This window comes from Thunnus albacares, chromosome 8 (genome assembly GCF_914725855.1).
Source record: "Thunnus albacares chromosome 8, fThuAlb1.1, whole genome shotgun sequence".
Taxonomy (NCBI): Eukaryota; Metazoa; Chordata; class Actinopteri; order Scombriformes; family Scombridae; genus Thunnus; species Thunnus albacares.
Window position 1 is genome coordinate 14,279,171 of NC_058113.1, and position 27,419 is coordinate 14,306,589.

The 27,419-nt window shown below is 38.4% G+C and overlaps 2 protein-coding genes across 10 annotated transcripts; both read right to left on the reverse strand.

The window, feature by feature from the left end:
- Positions 1–1,611: 1,611 nt before the first annotated feature.
- LOC122987662 (zinc finger protein ZFAT-like) lies at positions 1,612–15,901 on the reverse strand. Of its 4 annotated transcripts, XM_044359652.1 has the most exons (25): positions 15,819–15,879; positions 15,686–15,716; positions 14,318–14,476; positions 13,394–13,543; positions 12,926–13,051; positions 12,567–12,680; positions 10,570–10,713; positions 10,401–10,474; positions 9,837–9,925; positions 9,486–9,560; positions 8,996–9,144; positions 8,213–8,304; positions 7,745–7,893; positions 6,673–7,657; positions 6,020–6,146; positions 5,617–5,849; positions 5,400–5,481; positions 4,891–5,010; positions 3,818–3,991; positions 3,530–3,618; positions 3,083–3,221; positions 2,716–2,822; positions 2,440–2,527; positions 2,144–2,250; positions 1,612–2,060 (listed from the first exon to the last, which is right to left on the reverse strand). In XM_044359652.1, the coding sequence occupies exons 2-25, from the start codon at positions 15,702–15,704 to the stop codon at positions 1,866–1,868; spliced, it is 3,786 nt and encodes a 1,261-aa protein (XP_044215587.1). In that variant the 5' UTR covers positions 15,705–15,716; positions 15,819–15,879; the 3' UTR covers positions 1,612–1,865. The 4 variants fall into 4 exon arrangements, with proteins under 4 accessions (XP_044215587.1, XP_044215588.1, XP_044215586.1 ...); XM_044359653.1 differs by lacking the exon at positions 15,686–15,716 and having other exon boundaries at positions 15,819–15,901; XM_044359651.1 differs by lacking the exons at positions 15,686–15,716; positions 15,819–15,879 and adding an exon at positions 15,457–15,643 and having other exon boundaries at positions 1,612–2,054.
- A 1,289-nt stretch (positions 15,902–17,190) lies between these two features.
- On the reverse strand, positions 17,191–26,676 carry LOC122987117 (protein tyrosine phosphatase type IVA 3). 6 transcript variants are annotated; one of them, XM_044358784.1, is made up of 8 exons: positions 26,290–26,656; positions 22,589–23,088; positions 20,993–21,554; positions 20,633–20,770; positions 20,372–20,464; positions 20,156–20,286; positions 19,811–19,885; positions 17,191–19,168 (listed from the first exon to the last, which is right to left on the reverse strand). In XM_044358784.1, exons 4-8 carry the CDS (start codon positions 20,726–20,728, stop codon positions 19,051–19,053), a joined length of 513 nt encoding a protein of 170 aa, XP_044214719.1. In that variant the 5' UTR covers positions 20,729–20,770; positions 20,993–21,554; positions 22,589–23,088; positions 26,290–26,656; the 3' UTR covers positions 17,191–19,050. The 6 variants fall into 6 exon arrangements, with proteins under 6 accessions (XP_044214719.1, XP_044214715.1, XP_044214713.1 ...); XM_044358780.1 differs by lacking the exon at positions 20,993–21,554 and having other exon boundaries at positions 26,552–26,676; XM_044358778.1 differs by lacking the exon at positions 20,993–21,554.
- Between the last annotated feature and the right edge of the window lie 743 nt (positions 26,677–27,419).

Below are 27,419 nucleotides of genomic sequence, written 5' to 3' on the forward strand. Positions count from 1 at the left end.
TGGACCTGAATATCTGCATCAGATGTTGTGTATAGTACATTGATACGTTAATATAAGCTATCTTGTTAGCAAATGCAGCTTAAGGTTGTTTTTTTATCCTTGATACAATTTTCTTCAGCAATAAATAAATCCATCTATACAACATGGATTTTTACATATTACAGCTATATGTAACAGCAATGTCTCTATCACAAGGTCATATGTGACTGCAAGGGTCACCATTTGGTAAAAAACAAACAAACAAAAAGAACCAAAACATGGTATTTATCACCATGCTATGCTGAGGAGACTTTCTCTTTATTGTCATCATGGCAACTGACCCCTTTTCACATTTCATGCAGACACTGTTCATATCATACCATGAAACAATAATGTGTCACTTTTGAGTATTGAAGTCTTATTCTTTTGTGTGTGATTTTTGACTCTAATTTTAATTTCAAGCCTTATGTGCAGGGTGTCACAAAAACAACTTTTTATCACTTGAAGAACATCTCCAAAGTGAGACCATTTCTCTCCCTGAGCGACACAGAGACTAATGCAGGCTTCTATAACTAGCAGGCAAGACTACTGTAACGCTCTCCTTTCTCGTCTACTGAGGAATTCAATAAGTCAGCTACGATTAATCAAAATTCTGCTGCACGAGTGCTGACTAAGACCAGAAGGAGAGCACACATTATATTTTAAAGTCTTAACACTGGTTACCTGTTAGTTTTTGTATTGACTTTAAAGTTCTTTTATTAGTTTATAAGGTACTGCATGATCTTGAACCAGACTACCTCTCAGAAATGCTTTTAGTGTATGAAACAGGAGGGCCTCTCAGATCCTCTGGTTCTTCTTTTTTAGCTGCTCCACAAAGCAGAACAAAAATCTCTGAACAGCCTTCCAGAGGATCTGAGAGGAGCTGGAGATATATATACATATATATACATATTTAAACCTAATCTACAACCCATCTATCTAGTCTTTCTTTTATGTAGTGTTTTACAATTTTATGGTTTTATTACATACCTCTTTTATTTATCATTATTAATTTTAGTTTTATTTTAACATTTTACTGTTTTATTATAATCTATTCATTCTGTAAAGTACTTCATGATTTTATTTTTCATTATTTTTATTGTATTGTATTATCTCTAATCTTTTATGATCTTAACTATCCATCTTCTATTGTTTTTTCAATTAACTCTTGCTTTTTAATTATTTTGGTGTGCATTAGTCTCTAAATCCATATTTAAAATCCTGTACGTTTTGTCAGTCACTTGTAAAGCACTTTGAGTTGCATTTGGTTTGTTTGAAAGGTGCTATATAAATAAATTTTGATTGATTGATACAATTCAATATCATTTCCAAGCTACAAACCACTATGTTGAGATTATAATTCAAGGTGTTGTTTCTTCCTCTTTCATTTTATTCAAAACATTCAGCACTTTCTTCTGTAGAACTGGTACACTGCAAATAGTCTATACTGTTAGTTTTATCTCATACATATTAGAAATGTGTCATAATTTGAAACCTGAAGAAATGTTTGAGTTTCATTTTGAGAAACAACTGAACTGAACTCAATCAACAACTTGGACTTAGAAAATGAGGCCACTCGCATGCATCAACCAGTGCAGGACAGGGATTTTATTTAAATATGCTTTGTAAGTACAAAATATGTCACATTATCACACAACCAAGTATTGCACTTATTGTTTTCATAATTACCAAGTGACTAAAAAATAAATATGATGAAAGGAATTCTTACATTCACTAAATCCTGATTTTATTGCTTATTGAACATTTTATGTTGCTTTACTTTACTCATCTACTGATACTCACTGATCCACTCAGTACTGATGGATCGACAGTCTTGTGGTGAAATGCTAGTTGATTTCTACAGTATGTTCCTGGACGTAGACGATATAGTGGTGAGTGTTTTCTCCCTGAGTGAGGACTGTCAGGGCCTCCAAGCCGTGTCCCTCCTCCACCACCATCACCTGGTTACCAGTTAGATCCCCCTCTGCGTTCACCACCATCAGCTGGTTGCTGCAGACTTCCTTCTCCTCAGCCACCTGCAACTTCAGCCACAACTCAGTGTCAACATTTTAACATTTTAACCTCTTATGATTTCCCGAGAAAGACATGTGACGTTGTTGTTTACCTGTTCTACGACGGCGACGGTGCCTGGAGCCATGGCAACCATGGAAGTGACAGCGTTGTGAGCCTCTGAACTGAATTCAGTGATCTGCTGGAGAATATTAACTGCCCCTGCATACGTGAAAACACAGAGACACACATTTGTACTAATGCACAAAATGTATTATATATGACATTATGGTATAACACATACAAACGTAACTATGAACAGCATTTCTCCCAATTATCTGTGCAATTTGAAAAAGGTGCCTATTTGGCTGACTAATGTATCTACTGTATGTTTATCAGTGTTGCTGTTACCGTTGTCCTGCAGGGCTGCTACGTGTGCTTCTGTCAGCTGCTCTTCATCCTCCACGGGCAAGTACTGGGCCTCTACTGCCTCCCCCACCTAGATATTTATACATATGACAGAGACTGTATTATCCTGAAAATACAGGCTGTGACAAATAAAAACGACTGATACTTGTATTATGTGCTGACACGTTCCAGCTAACACGTTTTTCTGTGTTATTCTGTGATATTTTGGCAGCAGTTTTTAAATCTCTAAATCAGAAATATTAGTTTTAATGACATTACCTCCCAGGTGCCCTCCACCAGTTTCAGGCCATGTTTGCTTTTCAGGTGGCGGTTCAGTTCCCAGTTGGTGCCATAAATAAATTCACATTCAGGACACTTCATTCCACCTAAACACAGGCACATATAAAAGCTATGTATGGTTGTGCTGAACAGACTTTTTGTTCTGTACAAACCCAACATGTCTAATTTTGCCTGACAGTAAGTCCACTTACATGGACACAACATGTGATTAATAAGAGTAATTATATAGATTCCCATTGCTGAGAGTCTTCACCATAATATCAACCATGTTTTAAAAATGCTTTACACTGTATAAATGTCCCGCTACAGCAAAATGAGTAAGAGGCAGTGAGAGCAGATATCAGACCTTGTTGTTTCAAAGCATCTAGGTCAGCTAGTCCAGGTCCAGCGTTCTGATATTTCTGATCTGGGTGTTTCCTATTGTAGTGTCTCTTCAGGGGACCAGCAATGTTACAGGAGTAGTGGCAGTGGGCACAACGGAACGGCTACATAGACAGATGCAAACACAATGCAAATGAAATATCTGTAAGACACGGCTGACTTTGGAAAAGCAAAGATTTCTGTCAACTGTCAACTGATCAGGTTAGCACCATTGATTGTGACTCTCCCAAAATATATTCAACACGGGAAAACTTCAAAATAATACAGAATAATATGGTGGTTACAGTACGAGGTTTTAGACAAATTCTTTTTGTTGATATCTTATCATTCCACTGATATTCTGCCGCACAGCTGCAGTATGATATAATGGATATTCTACATACTGAGGCTGCAAGTCTGTGTGTATCCTGACCTTAAATTCAGCATGCTGCTCCATGTGTCTGAGCAAGGAAGGTTTAGAGACACAGGTGAAGTCACACTTTGTGCACTGAAACCGTTTCCCTGGACAAAAAAAAAATCATAGTCCTTTTTTTAAATCATCACTTTGTGCTTCCTAAAATATCTGCAAGTCTAGCAGAGCAATAACATACAGTCCATAATCAGTGAAACACGGATAATCAAAAATATACAAATAAATAAGCAGGACAAAAATAACAATAAAAAAAACACTGTCAGCGGTGACAGAGCAGATCGTGCATACCTTCACTGCTGTGGCTCAGTCTGTGGCTTTTCAAAGTGACTTTAGATTTGAACGTTTTACCACACAGATCACAGACGTGACATCTGTCTTTATTGTGTCGATTCATATGAGTCTTCAGGTTACTCCTACTGCGGCCTGCGTAGTCACACATTGTGCAGAGGTATGGTTTCAAACCTACAAAACACAGACACATGACCACAAATGACCACTTTACCAGCAAAACAATAAAGAGAAAGAGCATATTTATGGAAAATTTGTCAACTTATTAAAATAAATTGGTCAGGGAACATCAATAACTGAAAGGTTTGACAGTAAAATATGCTGAAAAAGATGCTAAATATGAGACTGTCTTGGTAATTGGCTGAATTCACTAAGAGCTTCAACAACACCTGTGCTGGATTTCTGTCTGGCAGCTACAACAGCCTCAGGACAGATGTAACTTCAAGGTAAACAGCTCATCAAGGTAATCAAGGGACTGAGAAGAAGAGGAGTAGGACTAACAATTCACTTCCTCGAGACAAATCATTAATTACAGCTGGAGTAGCCATGGTTTATGTATGAAACAATTTCAGCCATGTTGTGATTTCAGCCTCTCATTATATTCGCTTCCCAGAGAAACAAACATACAGCGTAGCAAAAGTTACACATGTTTTGCATGTGTAACTTTTGTATCCAAGAGACCACTGTAAGAGAAAAACAGTCCTTGGAAAAAAACAGCATGTCTCATAACTTTTGAGTAACTTCTGCCAATCTTCTTGGCCAGATTTCTATTTTTTTTTTTTTTTTTTGAGATAATGCCAGCAGTATACACATGGATGATTTTGTTTGTTTAGGTTCTCATCATTTTATAAGTCACTTGACCAACAGGCCAAATTCCTCCTGCAATGTCTGCAGCGTGTTTTCAGTCTAGTCCATCCTCCTGGAGAGTAGCCAGGAGGAAGAGAGACAGATGGGAACTCAGATCACACAGTAATCAATGTGCACTGATGAGTCCAGATGTGTTGCTCCAGACTGTTTGTGTGTGTGACGTTTGTGTGTGTTTGTTTGTGTTAAAGACAGAGGGGGCATCATACCTTGATGGGCCCAGATGTGCTGCTGAAAGTCACTGCTGTTCTTTAGAAAGTAAGAATCACAGTAAGGGCACTTCTCTGCACGCTTCACCATCAGCCCTTTACCCTGCACAGGCACTGTATCTGTTCAACACACACACACACACATACACGCGATGAAATTGCATAACTGTCAACAGCAAATTACTGTCAATCTAATGTCACATACTGCAGTTATAAATAACTAACGCTTGGCCAAGTTGTACTATAAAACAATGCCATCCACATTATACAGTATCATCATCACAATGAATCTCCTAATAATAGAAATAGATGATGACATACTGCAAAATTAGTGATAACCTGCCCACAACAGAGCTGTCAGTTTCTCTCTCAGCAGCAGTGAATATTAACACTCAAACACTGTTTTAAAGGACAGGTTTGAAGTTGTTTTTAGTGAACAAACATTAACAGGTTAGTATGTGTATGTGTGTCTAGGTCTATGTCTGTAGATATATTTGTGTGTCCTTTACCAGGATGGACTGTTTTAATGTGGTGTTTCAGTCTGTGCTCTGGATAGCTGTGATGGCAGACAGGACAGGTCACACTCTTTGCCTGTAAACAACAACAACAACCAAGAAAAATCAAGAGTCAATTTTTGCATCTCTTACAGAAATAATAGGCAGTAAAAGTTTTCCCCCTGATTCAGGCTAAAAAAACGATTTTTGCAGTCAGGTGAAAGCTGGTTACCTGTTCCTGATGCGTCCTCTGATGGGCTTGTAGTTTGTATTTGTCAGGTGTGCTGTATTTACATCCGGGATTAGAACAAGGCAGCAGCAAGCCGCTGTGCTTCTGGATCAGATGTCGTTTTAAAGAGCTTTTGGTGATGGAAGAGTAGCTACACTTTGAACAATAATGCAAGTGCTCCTTGGTATGTGTACGTACATGCGCGTTATAGTGGACTTTGTACCAGAACAGTTTACCTGTGCAACAGAAACGAATGCGATTAGAACCAGCAGACACTATTAAACACTCACACCAGATAGAGGAAAAGCTGAGTAATAAATAATAAGATGACCTATAAAGTCACATGAAAGATAAAATAACAGGACAAAACAAAAACAGCATGCTCGAGAGGGTTTCATCATCTCACCACAGTATTGACATTCCAGGTCTCCGTAAATTTTCCTGAGCCGTTGGAAAGTCTCCATATCAAGCAGAGTCTTCTGAAGAGACGAAAACACCTGCTGGAACGCACTCTGATGGAAAACCTCTGACACCTACCAGGAGAAAGCAAAGAACAAGTCAGACTGCCAGGACCAAAAACTCAACATGAGGAAAACTACAGGACTCTCAGGAGAAAATTAGATGATGATTAAAAGTTTTTTCTTCTTCTAATATGAGTATTTCAAACACATAAATGAATGAATAACTGATATGTAGTCTAGTCTAATTAAATAATTGCTAGTACAATATAATAGGATCAAGAAAGCATGAGTGTGAAATAGTTAAAGCTAGCAGCCATTCAAATCAACTTGATAAAACATTGATACATTGCGGTGAGCAAGCGGACTAATCAATAACAGATCAAACACACATAATCTTCAAAGCACAGAGATTTAAAATAATCTTGAAAATAAATAAATTAGAGATACCATTAGACTGGACCAATGGTTTCCCCCAGTTATGTCACCAATTTCTAACAGAAATCTAATGACACATATTTGAATCATTCTGATTTATGCTTATTTCAAAAACTGCTGGACAAACAAGAAACAGCAGATTATACCTGTATTATTAATTTACCGTTTCTGATTGTGGAGTCTGGTTATCTTCTTCTGGAGGTGCTGATGACAAAGGTGTGTGTACGCCCAAATTAGACAAGTTTGTATTTACTGATGACGAAGATGCGTTTGTGTCTTTGGCTGCAGATGTGTTGTCATCAGCTGGGTGCGTGTTTTCTGGACTCCTGTGTGTGTTTTCCAAAGGAGGGGTGTGAATTTCCTGGGATGGTAATAAGCTTTGCGTGTTCTCCTCATGTCCACGTGTATTGCCATCTCCAGAGGTGCATGTGTCCGCTGTGTTTTCCTGTGACCTTTCCGCCACTGTCACTTCAGACCAATCAGAAGACTCAACATGCTCTTCCTCCTGTCTGTCAGAGGGAGTTGTGGTTTCTATAGTAATGGATTGATGGAGCACTTCTTGGGAATCTCCTACTTCTCTCGTCTTTCCCTCTATCACCTGCTGTTCTTCTGCACTTTCATCCTGAGATTTAGCCTCCTCTTCTTCCCCTCTTGCTCCTTGAAGCTGCTCCCCTTCTCCATCTCTCAACTCCTCCCCTCCTACACCATTTGTTACACCCTCCTCCCTCCTCTCATTTTCATGCTCTACCCTGTCCTTTTCATTTATCCCTCTCTCTGTGTCCTCCCTCTCTTCATCTCCCCACATGCTTCCTCCAGGCTGCATCAGATAGAAGCTGTTGTTGATGCAGTCGGTAAAAGCCTGCTCTTGGTCCAGCTCAAGGTGAGACTCCTTAAGGTGACTCTTTAGTCTCTGTGAGCTGACAAACTTCCCGTCACACACAGAGCACACGTATAGAAAGGGGTGCTTTCTGACATGAGCAGCGAGGGCGGCCAGCTTGGTTGCAGCATGGTCACAAAGCAAGCAGGCAAAGGGGCGCTGAGGCCCGTGGACCAACAGGTGGCGCTCCCGCTCCAGCTGGTTCTTAAAGCGTCGATTACAGGTAGGACAGTGGTAGAGGAGCTGTCTGAGGCCCTGACGAGTCTTTAGCCTACACAAGAGAAGTAGATTAGAAGGACAGATGGTGGGTTAAATAGCTGGATAGGAAGGTAAAATATTTAGATACTGTGGATCATACCTCAGTTGTTGGTAGTTCTGGGAGACAACAGGGTCTTTCAGGTTATGCCGTTTCTCCATATGTTTCAGCAGGTTCTTCACATCCGAGTACTTTTTCTGGCAGAAGCTGCAGTGCTGCTTCACCTTCAAATGGACTCGCTCTATGTGGACCTGCAGAGCCAGAAACACAGATTTACAACCAGGACAACAGTGCAGCTACACATTCGAAATAAATGAGTTAATAAATATATAAATAATAACAATAAATGAGTTCATTCAGACGTAGAAACCATAAACAACTGAGAAAGATCCGAAGGCACAATCACGACATTGAGTCAACGTCATTTCGATTTTCTCAGTGTTGGACCAGTATAACCAAAAAAAACCAACTGACAAATTCAGCTACCACCAATACTACAACACCCACATTTGATCTTGAAGATACATATACAATATATAAACTACAGTTAAAAAAAAGTTATAATAAGACCTTGAGGTGTCCTGGGCTGAGGCAGTTGAAAGGACAGTGCTGACAGCTGAACTTCTCTCCTGTGTGCTTCCTCAGGTGAACATTCAGGTTGGCTTTAAAAGACAAAATCAAGTAAGTAAATTGGCAGCTTTTACAGTAATTCAAAAAATATCATAATTGTATTTTTCTTACAATGTATTAATCCTAATGTTGCAGAAGTTACCAGGCTCTGCTATGTGTTTTACAAATAATTTTGCTTGCAGTAATTTCTCTTTGCCTTTTAATTAGTATTGTATTCCTCAGTGGGATCACTTCAGTCTTATCCAAACTTATTTACAATTACAGGATGAGCAGTAATTGTAATGGAACAATAAATATATAGTGAGGTCCCCAGAAAGATCAATTGGAAACTACCATAAGTAAGTTGTATTTAGGACGCCCTGTGACTAAGGGGTTTAAGACGTTACCTTAATCTGCAACAACAGTCCCAAGTCCAGTCAGGAACTCCCCCCTCTCTAAATTCATTCATTCATTCATTCAGTCATTCATTTCTTGACATTTCCTGGCTAATTTGTAATTTGTAATATATTATACTGGATTAAAATGCATCTGCTAATGATTTTGAAATTGCTGTTGCAGCAGTGGTGCAGTCACAGCAATAACAGGTATTTTGTGATGGGTGTTATTCTTATATTAAGTTAACAATTTGATTGTGTGTAACCTCTTACTTTTAAAAGATCACACTGAAATCACAGTGTGGACTACAAAACAGTTTCTCCTGTGTGCCAGTGAGTCTGGGTTTACCTTTGATGGCTGACGCGTAGTCACAATGTGGACATTTGAACGGTTTCTCCTGGGTGTGTGTCCTGAGGTGGGAAATCAGCGAGTGTCTGAATTTGAAGATCTTGTTACAGAACTCACAGGCGAAGATCTTCAACTGGCTCTGAAGTAAACTGGGAGACAGAGAGTCACAATATTACATTCACCAGTAATGACCAGTGTCATTATCGCTGCTATTGCAACAGTGGAGGTTATTGTTGAAGCTAATAAAACAGATGAACTTATTTGACTGGTTCTAGCCTGCACACATAATAACACTGCTAATAAGCAAACAAGCTATAACTTTTAACAGCTCAAAAAAAGCCAAACATCTCTTTATATCTCAGATTTATTTACAGTATTATGTAGCTTGTAGTTTACACAAAAGCACTGAGCTACACTTTACGTCCAAACACAGCTACAAGTACTATAAAATAAAATGAATACATTTAATAAGGAAATATTCATACAGTACTTGGTAGCATCTTGCTTGATAGAATATTCCTGGAAGCCTCTGCTGGCTGTTACTGTTGTGGAGGTCGGGTTAGAACTGAAGTAGAAAACAAAGGGATCAGACTGCTGACAGCAGATAACATGGATAGATCGGACTGCCACAAGCAGAAAATGGCAGAATCCTGTACAAAATCATTTGCAGTTGATAAGTCAAATTTCCAGTGTGTTTCAATGTTAAATCAGTTTGTATTGTGGACAGTGATAAGTTATGCATCAATGTCAGATTTCCTTTTTTCCATAAGTTATTACGACCATCGATTATATTATACGTTTTAAGAATTATAGGTGAGATGGACATTTTCCATTATATTACCTTGGCTCCTGGTCTGCTTTAGGGTTGTCCTCACAGGCAGTTGATTCACTTCCAATGTCTTGTGGCTGACTCTGGAAGACTGCAGAGTGCTGAAGGCCCCCCAAAACAAATAAATAAACCCAAATAATACTAGGATACATGGATAAATTCAAACCAAATAAATATTATATAGTAATATAAACCAGACTATAACAAAACACACACTGCAACACAGAATCACATTTGAGTTCATAAAGATTTTTCTATATAATTCTTCAGTAGATAGTAGTTTCCATGAATAGTGTTCCGACTGAGTTCTGTGAACTATCCAAAACACCATTTTTGGAAAGAGATGTTGCTGTTGAAAATTTTAAAAGTAAATTTCTATAACACAGAAATTTGCTTTGACTTCCACTGTTCAGGGTGGTGGACCAGAAAGAGACAAATAATCAAAAACTTGGGAAAATTAAACTAAAACTATCTGTACAGCAACATACCACTAGAGGTAAGTATGAAAATACAGAATATCTTTTTATAATTTGGGTGCACAGACACTTTAAAGTTCCTGGATTTTCCTAGGCTCACCTGAGGCTTGGCTTGGAGGGATACACACTCTGTTTCTGCTGAACTGTCCTCCACTGGAACCATTTTAGAAACACCTGTTGAATTAAAGGTAACACATAATACATAAAACTTAGTTAGCTGTTAGGGAAAATGTAAAAACTAGCTCAAAACAAAGCTCTCTCAGACTGACCTGGGATTGTTTCATCTTCCTTCAGAACAACACTGACGACCGACTTTTTGTTGCCTGTTGCAAGGCCTCCTTCTTTGGAGATGCGGCTTCGGTCCTCAGAAAGCATCCGACTTCTCTTATTGGTTCTCTGTCCGCTGCCCACACCTACAAGCAGAGAGAGAACAAGAAAGGGTCAGACAACAAATATAAAACTAAATAAAACTGAACCTATCTCTACTTAAACAAACACAGGAGTGTGAGTAACACTGATTATTTATGTAGGTTAAATGCCTGCAGACGTCTTTCAGCCAAACATACATGTCCATTACAAACTTTCACGATTCATCACAGATCACATGTAGTGCTAATTTTAGAGCAGCCACTAGGTGTCTCTCCTGGTAAGGATGAATGTGAAGAAACCACGTCCTGGGGTCCGTTTCACAAAGCAGGTTTAGTGAAAACTCAGGGTCTGTTAACCCTGAAATGAGGGAAACTCTGAGTTTTCCGTTTCAAAAAGGGAGGTAACTCAAACCAGAGAAAGAGGGATAACTCTAGCCTGTTTCACAGAGAGGGGTAACTTAAGCTCTTGGTCAGTTACCGTAGTAACAGACTCTATGAACCTAACCTGGTCGGGACCAGGTTTTTCTCAATGAACCTCGAGTTTCTCTCAGTCTCCGCCCTCTTTCAGAGCCACACACTCCATTTGATTTCCTCATTCATTCAGTCAGCAGGTGAGTTTTGGCGTAGCCTACTTCTGCCGTCTGTCATTTAAAAAAATCATTAAAAAAAAAAATCAGAGTCAGTATATTAGAAGTCCATTAAGCACAGTAGGTGGCGACTTTTTCACTAACATGGCATGTCCTTTTGATAACGATCCCGTGGATGAAGGTGCAGCATTACTGCGCAGAGAATTAAATATTCGTTGAGAGATGGTTATCAGACCGCGCATAGATGTTCTAGCATTTCCAGACAATTATCTTTTTGAGCGGTACCGTTTCACGTCACAGTCCATCATCTACATACACAACCTAATCCGTCCTTACATTTGCAACATTACTAATCGTAATCATGCTCTCACATCCCAGCAGATATTGTGTGTTGCGCTGCGTTTCTTTGCAAACGGAAGTTTTTTGTACAGTGTCGGGGCCAGCCACTGGCCTTCCTAAATTCTGGCTTAGGGCCAGCTCCTCTGCCTCCGTTAGAAGTGGCGGTGCTGGACCACCACCCGTTTTACGGACATCTGCCTTCTTTCTGTTGGCTGAGTAGAAGTCTGTGTTAATTTAAATAGGATTAATTATTTAACAGAACATGATGTAGATGAGAAGACATTTATGTGTGTGAAACCAGCATTATGTTGGGGATAAAACAACTGCACAGTCAAACAGCCGATTAATATTTACTTTACAATGTAAAAAATGATCAAAGTGAGGTACCCCCATGAGATTATGCCGAGGTCTCACCTGTTTGAACAATGTTTTTATATTTTATCCTAAACTGCTGCCAAGTGCGCTTCTCCCTCGCGGGATTGGACCTAAATAAAATAAATTAATAGGCGATCCAATCAAGCAGTTTTCCTCTGTAATATTATTGTGATTGCAAAGGACTACATTTAAATTTACGCATTGACCCGAGCAGCGATGTTCTCCCACGCCGTTTCCCTCTCTTTTGCAGCTGCAGCGGTGTTGCACTTCTTTTTGAAAACATGTTCAAAACTCGCCGTATTATCGCATTAAGATTTCTAATTCTGGTGGGGCGAAAAACGCAGCCCTCCTCTTCCCCGTTGCCATGGTGACTCGTTGAATCGGGGCTCCATTGATGCTGGCTTTTTATAGTTGTGGTGCACGCGCTTAACTCCAGGTGAAACTACTCCGAGTTGAATAAACTGACTCAAATCAGCTGTTCTGGAACCGGAAACTCTCAGAGTTTCTTATCTCAGAGTAGATCAACTCAGAGTTCAGGATTAGACTCAGAGTTTGTTGAACCTGCTTTGTGAAACGGACCCCTGATCTTAAACTAACCTTTTTCTCTCACAAATCCTGGTCCTGCTGGGTTTTGGTGCATCTGAGTTGGATCAGCTCCCCCAGGGTCCAAATTTTCAGTATCCTCAACTACTGCTCCACCACAGACGCTCCCTGAAAATGATGTCTAATAATCAGAATCCTCGGAATTACCAAGAAAATAAATGTGTATAAGTGACATTCCTCTGTACTTTTCATCAATGTCTATGGTTAAGACAGTAATATTTAGGAACCTGTAATTATAGTATCATACTCCCTCAGACCACCCCAACTTTGAATGCGTCTTAAACACATATTAACTTTCCTATTCTTGCTTCATGCTTATTTTACATTTCTGCCTTCTCCTTCTTGCTCCTCACCGTTCTCTTCTTCCTCCTCCTCCTCCTCTTCTCTCAGGCAGATGTGTTTGAGGATCTGTCGTCTGTTCCTGAACAAGCGATGACAGTCTCTACATTCCAGCCCTGATATCCCATTATCATTTTCACCTAGAAGTGGAAAAGAGAAAAAAGGGAAAAGGGTCAGAGCATTTGTATGTCATGTTTTTTTAAATTAAAAAAAACATTACAAATTGACAAATTGAAAAACAGTAACACTCCAGTCAATCCCAAAATATCAGGATATTGTGATATGTGAGAGCAGATAATATCATGTGTGAAATCTCTCACAACCAGGAGGCACCTTACAATTGGGAAAAAAGGTTTATTGACTCATATGTCCTCTAATGAAAATCTGGTCTCATGCAGAGGATGCTTGTCCTGTCTTCTGCATGTAAAAATAAGTATTATGGAAGACAAAAAAAAAAACAGTACCACCCTCCAGTGATTTACCTTGTCTGTCTGCCTCCTCCTTATTCCTCTCTTCTTCTCTTCTAACTTTATCCTCTAGAGAATGGGTGGAGTCAGCCTTGCCCTCTGTCCAGTCTGTGCGCTTCTTCGTGGAACCTTTTGGTCTTCCTCGTTTTCGTTTCACTGGACTCTCTGAGGGCCAACAAGACAGCAAATCAGATAACTGGATAATGCTGGGTTTATTCCATCTTTTTATTTTTACCAACATATCCCCAAAACAATAATTTTTTGTGTAGCCAAATTACATTACAGTTAACTTCACTGTCATCCAGAGGCCACATGAAACAGCCATAGCATTGATCTTCTGTCACAATCAACATATATTCTTCATTTGATGTTTACATCTTTATTCTTTGCTTACAATTGGACTCATAAAAAAGTAAAAGTCCAATGCATCCCTGCCATTATGAATTTAATGATTCTGACTATGATATAAAACATGTTTTCTAGAAGCTCTATTAGTATCAATCAAACTTTATTTGGATACCACCTTTCATACAAGTTAGTACACAGATGACTGACAAGCCAATAAGACAAAGCAAATGTAGACAGTCAATAGTAAAACAATTTGAGACTAATGCACACAAGGAATAAAAGTTATGAAAATGTAATAAGATAAAATAGATTTGAGAACTATGATAATAAAAGAGTGAAATAAAAAATTGACTAAAAAACTTGATAAAATAGATAAAAGTAAATAAAACTAATAAGAGGGAAAATAGTATTATTAACAATAATAAAATAAAAGATTTAAAAAAATGTACAACATGACAACGATAAAATAAGTGAATAAAATAAAGTAAATCATGTCTATAAATCATTCTAAATCAAAATCCAGGCTAAAGAGGTAGGTTTTTAGTTTATGTTTAAAGAGTAGCAGTCCTGGTAATGACATGCTGATCTGACCTGCCAGGGTCCCCGCAGGCTCTGCTACAAGGGGCTGTAGTGCAATGATGATGTCATCAGGAGGCTCCTGCTGGGGGTGAAGCTGTGAGCAATGAGCCAGCAGCAGAGGGCGGCTGGGAGAGAAGAGGTTGCACAGCCGACACATGAACACAGAGCCAGCTGGAGTGATAGGGAGAAAAAAATATGGCAGAGCCAAAGGGCAAGAGAGAGGGAAACAGAGAGGACTTTTAAGTGAGAGATTAACGTAATTTGCCTGCTTCAAAACAGTGGAGAAGATTGTTATTTGGAGGCATTTCCTCAACCTGATATTCCAGTAACTAACTGTCACTCGTCTCCAACATCTCATGGAAACTAATTTTTCTATGGCATGACAGAATCTATTTAATCTAAGGTGCCAAGCAGACAAATGAATAAAACTGCTTCAATGTGTGTCACAACAGTAAAATCTTAATCTATAAAACATTCTATAATTAAAGAAACATAAAATGACTCTGCAATCAAAGAAAAAACAAAAAAAATCTATTCAAATGTTAACTGCTGCCTACTACATATTGTATTACGCTATGGTTGACATGTGATTTTAGTTTTTAGCTTGTTTGTGTGTCTGTGGATGTCAATGTTTAAATTGTTGACATTTTTTTATTTTCTTTTTATGTATTTCTATATTATATATGCAACAAGAATTGAAGGTAGGGAGAAAATGAGGAAAATGGCAGGCTTTGACACATTTTTGCTGCTCAGAGATAGGTGATGGAGGATGGCATGTGTATGTTTATAGTAAAAAACTGGCGATTAAAAAAAAAAGATTCTTTAAAATTGTTCAGTTTCACCTTGTGATTTGGTTTCACAATCCAGTTCTACTGAATCAGGCTGTTTGAACTCTAACATTAAAATAACACTATTATTCACTCGCACCCATCCCTTTGACAGATGACATGGGAAGACATTTCTTGGAATTGTGCTAATTTATAACAAAAGACAGTTGCTGAAACACTAATATCAGCTTTAAATGACCACAAGACAACGCAGCTAATACTAAAAGCAGACTAATGTGAAAAGATGAGCCAGCACCCATTTCTGAGTGCTCGTTGGTGTATTTACTTCTTTAAATAAGGCCAATAATCTTTATTTGTCCTCACAATTTGACGCTGTCTCAAAGCTTTCAAACTCTGCAGGCTCTGAAGACATTTGCTGCACATGAAAAAGTCTCAAAATAACCGTGAACACAAAATTAAAGACTGAAAATCCCAGCAGGAACACGTTTAACAATAAGTTTTAAACTAAACGCGTTTGTTTATTTTGATTTGGCCCAAGCTAACGTGAAGACCCGAGAAACATATTCGAGTTGAAGCTAGCTCAAAGTCTTACCGCCTTTCTGTCCGTCCATTTTCTCCAGCGTCTGGGGAGCAAAATATACTAATTTATCGATAGATTTGAGCCATAATACAACTGAATATTATAACTGAAATAAGATTTAGAGTCTAATTTTTACTTTACGTACATATAAATTTCTGACGAATCTGCGACACAAGTCCTCCCAAGCAGCGGAAGTGGACAGGACGTGGTGGTACTGCAGCACACAGCGCCGCCTGTGGCAGGAGGACTGTACTGCGGCTGAATACTGAACCACAGCAATGTCGTTAGTTTTCTTCAAAGAAGCACATTTTTGGACAATATTTCTTTCACTAACATATTTATTTAAACTTGTTAGGTTAACACACTGTCTTATAGAATGAAACAAGTGGTGGTAAACATTTTAAAGTCTACATGGTGAAAAAACATAGGCCATAACAAAATGCACCAGCTAACACAAGCAGGCTGTAAGAGAAAAATTAAATTGTGCTGACAGCTTTCTCATCCAAACTTTTTTTTTCTGTGCCTGTGAGTTTTTGTTACAAAATTTAAATTTATTCGGCTGAAAAATAATTTTATTAATAGGACAGAGTCACGCCTCCATATATAATCACTGATAATCATAGAATCTTAAGAATACATTATAATACTACTGGCCAAGATAAAATGGTCACTGACAGATTTGGAAAAGCTCAGGCAAAGCATTGTAATAAAAATAGGATACTGTGTCATGTCGCAGATTACAGATTCAGTCGTTCATTTCAGAACTGGCCTTCAGTGTCATTAAAAAGTGAGATAACTGTTCATTAGCAATATAAATTCTGGCAAAACCCAAATGTTTTACAAATCAGTTCTACAGATATGCTCACTTAATTGAGTGTATAACTATACTGAAGAGTGAAAATACACAGAAGCCTGTGGGTGGCGATCTGAGTAGGTTGAGTTATCCCAGTTTTCCTACTTAAGAGGCTCACAGCAGTGCAAGTAGGTTAGTATCACCAATAAGCTCCTGCAAATAGCTAAACGATTAGCTCGATTTGATAAACAACCAAGTGAGTACAAATTACATGGAAGGAATTTGTTTTACTATTAATTTAGCAAAACACCAGTATAGGTGTGAACTTTAACCTTACATTATAGATCAATAATCAAATGCTGAGTCCCATTGATGCTCTCTGGTTGAAAGTTGTGATATTGGTAAAATGCCACAGTATTTTTCCTTATCATGCTCATATTCTGAATACACTGAAACAAAACTCCAGTACTTGTGACATCACTAGTTTTCAGTATAGAGCTACAGTAATGAGGAAATAAGCCCATTTAATTTGTTTTCCATTTTGTTTTATTGGATATTCATGCTCAGTAAAAGGTTTTAACCAATTCTGTGGTTTTGGCTGTAGCATTTGTTTGTGATTTTGTCTAACATTGTATGTTTTATCAATTCCAGAAGAATTTAACCTTATCAGGCTGCTAAATAAGGACCCACATTGGAATTTGCAAAACTGACAGATGAACAACTGTTAAAATATAGGAACAATGACAAAATCTTTATTAAACAATGCAAGAATTTACAGACATACAGACATTTACAGGATTTTCTTCATTAGAAAAGTGTCAGCTCAGGCCAGTCCCAATGATCAACAATAGTTTAGGCTACCAAACACACACACACATATTCAAACAAACGCACACACACACACATCATATGAATAAGTAGACAAAACTGTAGCCAGTTTATATATTTTGTATTAGATCCCTCCCTTTCTTTCTAAATCTCTGGGTTTTTTTAACTTTGTTTGACCTCCTCTGCTCTAATTTCTTTCCCACAAATTTTTGTTCGGGACATAAGTTCAGGTTGATCAATTGAATTAATGTTTTTGTAACACAGGTGATGAAAAAAAAATCACAAGGAGACAATCATAAGCAACCTATAATACATAAAAAGTGCATGCTCTATCATCAGCTGAAACATTTTGAAGGGTAATGAAAGAACTCTCTGCAGTTGTTTACATGCATCAAATGGTAAGTAAACTCCATTGCAAAAGTAAATATGTAAGAAATACTGTAACCTAGTCTAAAAGTTGTGACGGTGTACAGCAATAGTAGTTAAAGCTTATATTTATACTAGTCGAATATCTCAATGTATCCATATATCAGGTCAATAATGGCCTTGGATTAAAAGTGAGAACCTGGCTAGTCAGTGTCTTCAACTGCTGATATGATGGAATTTTTTTTTAAAAAGTAATCCCTGAAATATTAAAATTTTCTTTGCACATTTTTGTAATCAGTGAACTGTAGGAGTGGTTTACCCTGCCAGCCTTACAGTTGAATAGAAGTGATAATTTCACATTCCACATTTAATATTATTTACATCTGAGTTTACACCTCTCGGTCATTTTTTAATGTATGCAATGTATGATAACTGTCAATTAATTATTATTTATTCCCAATTATTTGCTATTTTACATATACTTTAAATCTGGCTTGAATCAGCTGCTGCAAATGAAGACGTTTCCTTCAGTGGGTGTCAGTAAACACAGCATAATCAAATGCACACACTGATATGTAAACAAATAACAATAAAACAGTAGATGTGAAAACCAAAGTGAAGGCTTCATGTACACCAAAATGCTTCTTGAATTGTGAGAGTTGATTGTCATGCCAAACAAAGATGAATAGCAGAAAGTAAGAAAATGCTGGGAGGAAAATGAGCCCTGATATACGAGTCTAAATTCTGCTTTCAAGGGTCTTTTTGTGCCAAGAACAACCCCAAAGAAAACTGTTAATACTGCATGTAAGTTTTACTGAATATGTGCACAATATCTGTACAAAAAATACTTAAGTGTCATTTTCTCAAAATATCAGGCATAATCTGAAATTTTGAAGGCCAATACATCAGTACAGTATTGACCTTTAAAAAAAAGTACCTGGTATCTCCTTGGGCACATACTGCACCATGGATTTCTTATGTTGAAGATTAACCTTAAACTACCTAAGAAAGCCTCAACATTCAGATTTAAAACATAATTTGTTATACAATTTTCTCTTCCTCGCCCATTTATTCCACCTCTCTCCTCAGTAAACTACCTACTGACGTAAACATGCCGATATAATGTTCATTAAAAGACAAGAAATCGTTACAAACAACAAGGGAACAAAGATAGCTTCTAGTGAAACGGCTGTAAAAACATTCATAAATTCCCAAGCTGTTGAAGCCTATATTTTAAATATATATATATATATATATATATTAGTATGTGTGTGTGTGTGTGTGTGTGACAGTGACACAAGGCTTGTACGGTTCGATTCCTGAGAGCTTTTTGTCGAGGGGTACAAGATGTCTGAGTGTGTGGAGGTCTTGTGACAGTGTGTGTGTGTGTTCACATGGTGCAACACTTGTTCTTGTGTGTTTGAGAGTCTTTAAAGCGGAGTCTCTGCTTGGATCGATATTTCTCCAGGTAGGTTAGCTGTTTGCTGTTGATGGCTCCGCGGCGTTTCCTGAAACACACACACAGACAAATATTGTATGGTGAAATTCAGTTGTATTACAATTTAAAATGCTACTTTCAATGCCTCTATATATACTGACATCTTCTGTATATCCCATCCCTTATTATGCAATCCAATTTAAAATTTTAAAAATCCTTCTCCATGTCATCTCTTTGTATCTCCTTGTGTATTTGTTATATATTCATTATGGGAAACTGGGAAATCAATAAGGCATTTTTATTAAGGTTTCTCCCTGACATTTTATATATTTACAGTTGAGAAGGAATACAGAATGAAATGGCAAAGGAAGAGGATGAAAATGAAAAGAAGAACTCTACATTCTCACCATAAAAACAGTCATGCACATGTATAAATTGTGTTTGTGGTGTAAAGATATACTCTTAAACCGTGTTAAGCTTTCTTAACATTTTACACAACGGTTTCTTTGTATACAGTATAAGATTTTTTTTTAAAAGACAAGAATGTACTGTTTCAGTTGTCCTAGCTGTGAATAATGATAATTTTTTAGTGCATTATAAAAAATGTTTCATTCTTATGTGCCTTATTATATGTATTCATAAAGCAAAAGAGGTCCGTGATACTGAATTATTTCTGCATGAGAATAAATATACAGGATGTAAATGTACTCACTGTCTGATGAGTTGAATAGCGTCTTCATACTTCATCCCACTCTCTATCAGAGCCAGAGCGACCATCACAGGAGCCCTGTATGCACATATAGACACACAAACACGAGTTGAGTCTGACGTCTGAGGAAAAACAAATATAAACTGTCTGCTTCAGAAATGCTGCTGCAGATTACAGCTACAGTTTTTCTTTTCTTTTATAATTATAGTTTTCAGCTTTTGTCTTTACTAATATGATTTATTAATTCCTTCTTTGTGCATACTGTATGTGTGCGTGTTTCATCTCTTTAGATTCAGTTCACACTCTCTTAAAAAGGTATGTGCATGTTTTTTTGGATGTGTTTCCAACCTTCCCAGTCCAGCCACACAGTGAACAGCCACACAGCATCCTGGATCCTCCTGAAACTTCTTCTTCAGCAGACTCAACCAATCATCAACCAGCTTACTGGGGGGTGGGGCTCCATCATCAAATGGCCAATCCTGAGAGAGAAGCAGGACAGTGACTACTTCTGGCACTCTGTGTTTTGTTACAGGAAGTTTGTGTGTGTGTGTGTTTTCTCCTCACCACCACAGTAATGCCATCTTTCTCCAGTGGCGCTTTGTCATAGGTGATGTCACAGACTCGAACCACTGTGGTGGCACCGTATCGCTTCAGGTCCTGGAAGGGACAACAGTGGTAGGAGATCACAACCAGATTCAATTTAGTTAAAGTTTACATGTCATCAGCAAGGGAAACTATATATATCATATATACATGAAGTATGTGTACATGTACATTTGTATCTTTCCTTAATGAAGCTCCTCAGTGTGCTGATGTGTTTCTTACCTCTATGAAGGAGCTGAGTGTGCTGTCTGTGGGGTTGTGTGTGATGAGGAATCTCATGTTCTTGTGGCACAGTTCCACTGGAGCTGGACGGTTCATGGCGGCCAATGTGACCTTTGAAATCCAAGGGTGTCCTCTGACCTTTGAGTATTAGCAGTTAGTTGTTAGTCATAAGCCCAACATCAAGGAGAAATATACTGAATATAACAAAAACCTGAACATAATTTCAAATATTTGAGCTATATTTACTGAACCTTTTTAAATTTCTGAGATGTATGTTTATGCAATAAGAAGTTAAAGAAAATCCCCACATGGTCTTTAGGAGCTTAAACTACATAGAAAAAGTGTTTTAACCTAAATTACCTTAAAGGTAAAATGTGTTTTAAGTCACAGTATACTGGCATCAATCTTGAAACATCACAAAACAAAATGTGACAAGTTCACATATTGCTGTCCTTGCATGTGAGCCTCACACAATATAGAGAAAAGGCTTGTACTGGGCCAACAGTGTTGAGAAAGAAATGCAATGCAGCAGTTAAAGGCCTTACACTCTCACGGCACGCCCTCACAGCTGTTTTCACTTATTTGCTTCATTAGACTTTGTCTAAGCACTGCGTGGGCGGGTACAAACCACGCTTGATTGACATCTCACATCTTTATCGTTCTTATTGGTGCAGTGAGTTTGGTGACCTCATGTGATTTGCAGTACAGATCCATCCAACTTTAACCTGGTCTAATCAACCAGAGTGAAAACACCTGTGTGCATGGCCTTCAAGAGAAATTAAATGGAAAAAATCATCTTAAAATAAAATTCAGGTGTTATTTCTATTCCTGATTTTGGACTGTTAATAAATTTGTAACATTCTACTGATAGGGGCTAATTTTGTAATCAAAAATAATTAATGCAGTGTTAGTATGTAGTATACTGGGTGTAAAACAAAAACATAAAGTTAGTCACCAGATTACTGTCAATGGAGCAGTGTCTTTTCTTATCTTGCATTGCTCTTGCTCACATTTAAAGATAACAGGGATGTGATTGTATTTTAGGATGGAATTTTAATTTCAGTAATCTTAAATCAAGGACTCACATACCCCGAGGTGCCTCCAGCCACTATTTTAGTAAGAGTGCTGATAAGTGCTATTTGGGCGATATCACATGCAAGTGAACAAATAAGGAATGCAACTAACTAAATGTGAATGAACTAAGCCACTGAAGCCAGCAGGCATAAAGGAACTTGTCATAGTCAATACTGCATATTCATATCACAGTAAAGCATGTAGTAAAGGAGTTTTGCAGCAACAGGTTTACACTTCCCATGAATACAGGAGATGGATTATCTGGCCGCATTACTCTGTTTCTTACAAATACTCATGTTTTCTGTTCTGTTGATGTGATGTGTTAGATAGAGTATCCACCTGTGAGATAATTATTTCAGCCAGTTCTAAAAACCATGAAATAGCACTGAAAAATGGGGAAACATAACAAATGCAGATGCTTTAATACAGGGGACAAGGGGTGGCTGAATGCTTTGATGAGTATGAACATGATGTGGATCATATGCTTGGCTCTTTGTGGTCACAAGATATTAACCTTGTTGAACACCTATGGAAGATTTTGGACCAATGTGTTAGACAGAGCTCTCCACCAGAGTTCAGACAATCATGTCAAGGAGAACTGAGGCTATTCTGGAGGCTCATTGTGGAACAACACCTTACTTACTACTAAACTTTGTTGTTTTTTCTTTAATTTGTCACTCATCTTTATTTCTCCACAAGTCTGGGACAGTAGAAAGCTATTCTTGGTAGGCAAAGCAAAAGGTTTATTTGAGTTCACATTGACTTAAGTATTAAAATGACTAATATCACAGAAAACCTATAACGTGTCTCAAAGTGCAGGAGTTAAAAAATGTTGGTGTGTCCCTATATTTAGTCAAGATCTGGTGACCTGTCACTCCTCACCTTAAGCTTCAGCTGTAGCAGTTAGCTGCTGTTTCTTCAACTTATATCAGGTCTCCAGGTGATTCTTAACTTCCTGTTTGTTGTGTAACTTCCTGTTGCGAGACTTTGCAGCAGTTCAAGATATTTTCCCAATTCTGAGCTCCAGCTGTCTGGAATACTGTTTTATCCCATCAGTTGACTGTATCCTATAGTCCAAGAGGCAACAGTGTGTCAGTTCTCTCTATCAGTGTCTTTGTTTTTCTGTATGATTGTCACTGCTTCAGTCCTTCTCTGTCTGTCTCAGTATGCTGTCGCGTTCCTTCTCTCTCCAGTTAGTTTCCAGTGTCGAAGCTCCACTTGTTACCCCATGAGCTGGCTGGTTCAGAGGGCGAGGGGGAATGGTTGTTCAGGGTTTAGGGTCCCAAGACTGCATGGTGCAGCTTCATCCCAGATAGGGTCTAAATGTGTTGGGCGTGGCAGTAGTCACCACTCCGCCGCACAAACTCCATCAACCAGCTATTCTATAATAAAAAACACACACACAAAATGTAACTCATTAAATAACACACTTTCAGAAAAGCAGAAATGAAAACTGTTACAAACATGATTTCTCAGTAGTCCAGCATTTGGTCTAGGTAGCCCAAACAACCAAACATACTAATGACAACTATCATGAGCTGTAAAAAGAAGACTATGTAAAGGCCAGCTAACGGACTAATTCACAGAGATAAACACATAAAAAATGCACACATGAACATGTACATATATACATTTTAAATGATTTTAATGAAGCCTATAAATACATTTATAGCACCTGCAGGAATTTTCTCAAGAAAGTGTGAAGCAGAGGTGAGCAAGCTGGGTAAGCCACCCAGATCTTGACACATCTTGTCTTGTGATTAGATGACACACTAATTAAATATATGCTATTTTCTGTTCTTTCCCCCTGAATGTTAATGTTTTACAGCATAAAACTATATTGTTATGATGTCAGCAGAGGTGATCGTTACTTAAGGCCCACAAGAAAACACTGCGAGAAATCATGCAGCATAAGGTAAAATATTTTTGGATAATAAAAAACTACAGTCCTAGGTGGTTTAATACTAATGAAACCAGACTTTTTGATCCTTATAATAATTTAAAGGGAAAACTCAAAACCTATTCAAAACCATATTCACAAGTAACTTCTGATTCTGCTTTGTCTGAGAGGGCTTATGCAAAATTATCTAAACTATGAGTGAGTTCCCTACACTGTCACTGAACCTTAACTCTCTCAAATTAAACAACCACATTGTGCACATTTGTACAAAAAGTGTTTTTCTACTTGCAGGGAGTGGACAACAAAGCTGGGCGACAGATGACAGATGCAGCATGAGCTAGAAAATCTAATACATGATGTGGCTCACAAAATGTGGAAAAAACTGTATTAGATTAGCCTGCGCAATGTCAACAAAATCCAATTTGGCCTGAAGAAAAAAAGAGACAAAATCTGAAAAGTATTGCGTCTGTTTGACGTAGTCTAGGAGGATTTCTGTCTATAATAAACATCTACACAATATTTAGTTCTGGCCCAACAAGGATTAATTTGGCCTGTCTGGGTGTTTAATAGCTTATTTGCCCTTTGCTCTGATGTTAAAGTAAATTAACATCAATTACATGCTCTATTTGGTTCAATATGTTCACATCTGCTACATTCAGTCCAGGTAAATGTAAAGTAGTGAAAGGATGAGGGAATTATAATGAGGCTTCCTCAAAAGTTAATGAGTTATGTTATACAGACTACTTAGAAGGTCTGTTGCATTTTCTTAGAACACAAAACAAAGCAACTTTACTCATAAACCTATTAAAATACAATATTTGCATTTGCAAAAATTCAGAAGAAAATGCAGATTATCTTTGGCTGTAAGATTGTCTACAGTACAGTAACAACAAGTGTTGTTTTGATGGAATTTTAATCAATTTGAAACATAGTGGGTGTTTAAAATGTCCCCTTCCAACTTGGTAAATACAGTGTATTACAAGAATACAAGTACAAGTTGGAAGATACTTCAAAACAAGTCATGTGATTCCCTTATTATTGACTGAGAAAGTGTCTCATAAAAATGAGAGGGGGGGGTTGAGGGCGATGAGGAGAGGTGGTGGTGATGTAAACATGAAGGAAGGTGGTCAAAGATGTAACCCTTCTCCCAGTCACGTGCAAAAACACTCAGACAAACAAGCAGGGAAAGCCTAGAGGTAATCTGGGTAATCTGTGGTCACCTCTTCACCTCAGCTCTGATGATACACACACACACCCACTACCTCTCTGTCTTCATAATCACATGCCGACTTACCCGCTCAATGTTCCAGAAGAGCGCAGTCTATTCCAGGTTACTGACTATCTATAATTAGGAAATTATCCTGTGTTGCCACTAATAAGGATAGAATCATTTTCCATTCACTCAAGTCAAAATCTAAATAGAACTTTTTACGATGCTGACTTTTATAGAAATGTCATCTCTGTACTTTAAAGCCTCATATAACACAAGCACAACAAAATATCAACCACTGAGACAAACAGGCTAAAAACTAATTACTATGTATCACACAAAGCATCATGACAATAGGGACTGTCACACATGAGACAAAGCAGTGAATTCACTGAAAGCTCTAAAGCATCTAAACATTAAAAAGAACATGCTACAACTGCAGTCAGTTTAGACATTTAGCTGACATCCATTTGCAGAGTGACTTCATATGAAGCACGTCAGGGAAATGGCTAGACAGCGGCAGAAAGTCCAATTAAAACTGTAAAGCCGATCTTCCCTGTTACCTTAGAGCGCAGTTTAGTTTGTAAAAACAGGTGCATCCACAGTTGGTCGTCACAGGCAGGGTCAGGACCCAAAGAAGTTAAAAATGGATCTGAAAATTACTTTAGAGCCGCGTTGGGCTGCCAAACTTGTCTACAGTGCCTGCAGTGTAAGGCTGAATGAAACATTAAGCTTGTGGGTTAGTAGTAAAGACAACAAGAAGGCAGGTTAGTAGTAGCTTCAAGTAGGATAAATCCTGTTAAAGTGCACGCATCTCCACTGACTTCCAGTTAACACCCACTGTACAGAAGAGGGTTTCTGTAGCAGCACAGATGACAAGTCACTCTGAAAAAGGAGATGTGCTAAATGCTTAAACTTGAATTATTTCTGTAAGCCTATACAGCCTTCCCTCTTACCTCAGTGGATAGCTTGGCTGCTGAACAGGGAGATCCACAAACCCCACTGACTGGCAGTTACGCCAAAGTCCTGTAGCAACAGCAACAGCAGCAGCAGCAGCAGCCCCTACAACAGTTTGAGTGCTGACACCCAACCAGCTGACTGCCTGTTATAGTAAACCCCTGTAGGCACTGAATACCTGCAGCTGTATTTATAGCTGTATCTGTACTAGCGGCCGATTGTATGACACATCAAATTTTTCCTCTCCAATGCTGGTGCATCTCTGCTGTCTCACTCTCAGCTTGTTCCAGTGAAGTTCACTGATTTGTTTGATCTCTAGTAATGCTACTGTGGGAAATGAATTTCTATAGAAATTCTCCTCAGTTGCATTTACATCCAATATCAGCCACATCAAGTTTATCTTCTCAAAAGTTACAAAACCTGTTCGACACCACCATCCTACCACGCTGCTGGCCAATCAGAAATACTATTTGATTATAAGAACAAACAGCAACATACAGGAATATTTGTCCTTACCGCTTAGCTCTTGAATATCATCTCCAAACACTCACTAAACATCAGTTCTTCTGTCTCGTTGCCACAGTAAAGTCCAGCTGCTGTCAAGCCTTTTTCTGCTACGACAAAAGCAGCAAAAACTGAAGTCTATCTGCAACAACCTGTAGCTCTGTTCCACTACAACACTGAACTGTAAACCTCTCCCTGTCCTCCCTGCCCCGAGCTGGTATGCTCAGTACCAGCTGAGGCGTGCTGTACTGTATGTGCCAGTTTGTAGCTCTACCTTGTTGTAGCAGTGCAGTGTGCTGGGCTGAGGATCTGCAGTGAGCTGGTCTAATCAGGCTGAGCGGCCATCTGACCCTGACAGCCCTGTCACCACCAGAACACTCTACAGTTAATGCTCTTAGAGAGAGGAGAAGAGCCCCCCCCTCCCCTCCACCACCTCCTCCTCCTCCTTTTCCTCCTATTCCTCCTCTTCATCCACTCTGCTCCTTTCTCCCTCCCTTCTTCCAGCAGTGAGTAAAGACGAGGTGCCTCCCCTCTCCTCGCCCTTTCCTAAAGGCTGATAATCACAAGGTTCAGTCAAAGAAGTCAGTAACTGTGTGATTTGACATAGGCTGGTACATTAGAGCACAATAATACAATTGATGTTCACATTTCTCTCAAATATCACTAAAATAATTTGTGCAATTGTTGTGTTTCCTGAACATTTTCTGTTATAACATATCTGTCTGGACCTGCTCTTGCTTTCCTGTCCTCCCTGCTTTTCCTCCCCCCATTTTCCCCTCCCTGAACAAACTAAAAATAGACGGTCTTTTGAGCTACCAGACAGATTGGACAAGTCAAACCTTTGAGTCCCAGTTCATGGAATTAACTTTCTCCCTAACAGATAATAGTGCCAAGTGGTTTGTTTTCCTGCAGCCAAATGATGAAGTCACCGTGTTGTTGCCACAGGGCATCAGGCAACATGTGCATCCAAAAATAAAATGGAAAAGGTAAATATTGTCAGACACATTTCCCAAATTAACAGCCATTGATGCAAGCTTCCAAAAAATCCATGCAGCTTTGGGTGTTTTTTTTATTTTAGGATTATTTTGTGAGTCCTGTGCTTTATCCAATTTGTTTACAAGGTTATGGTATGTATGTGAGTC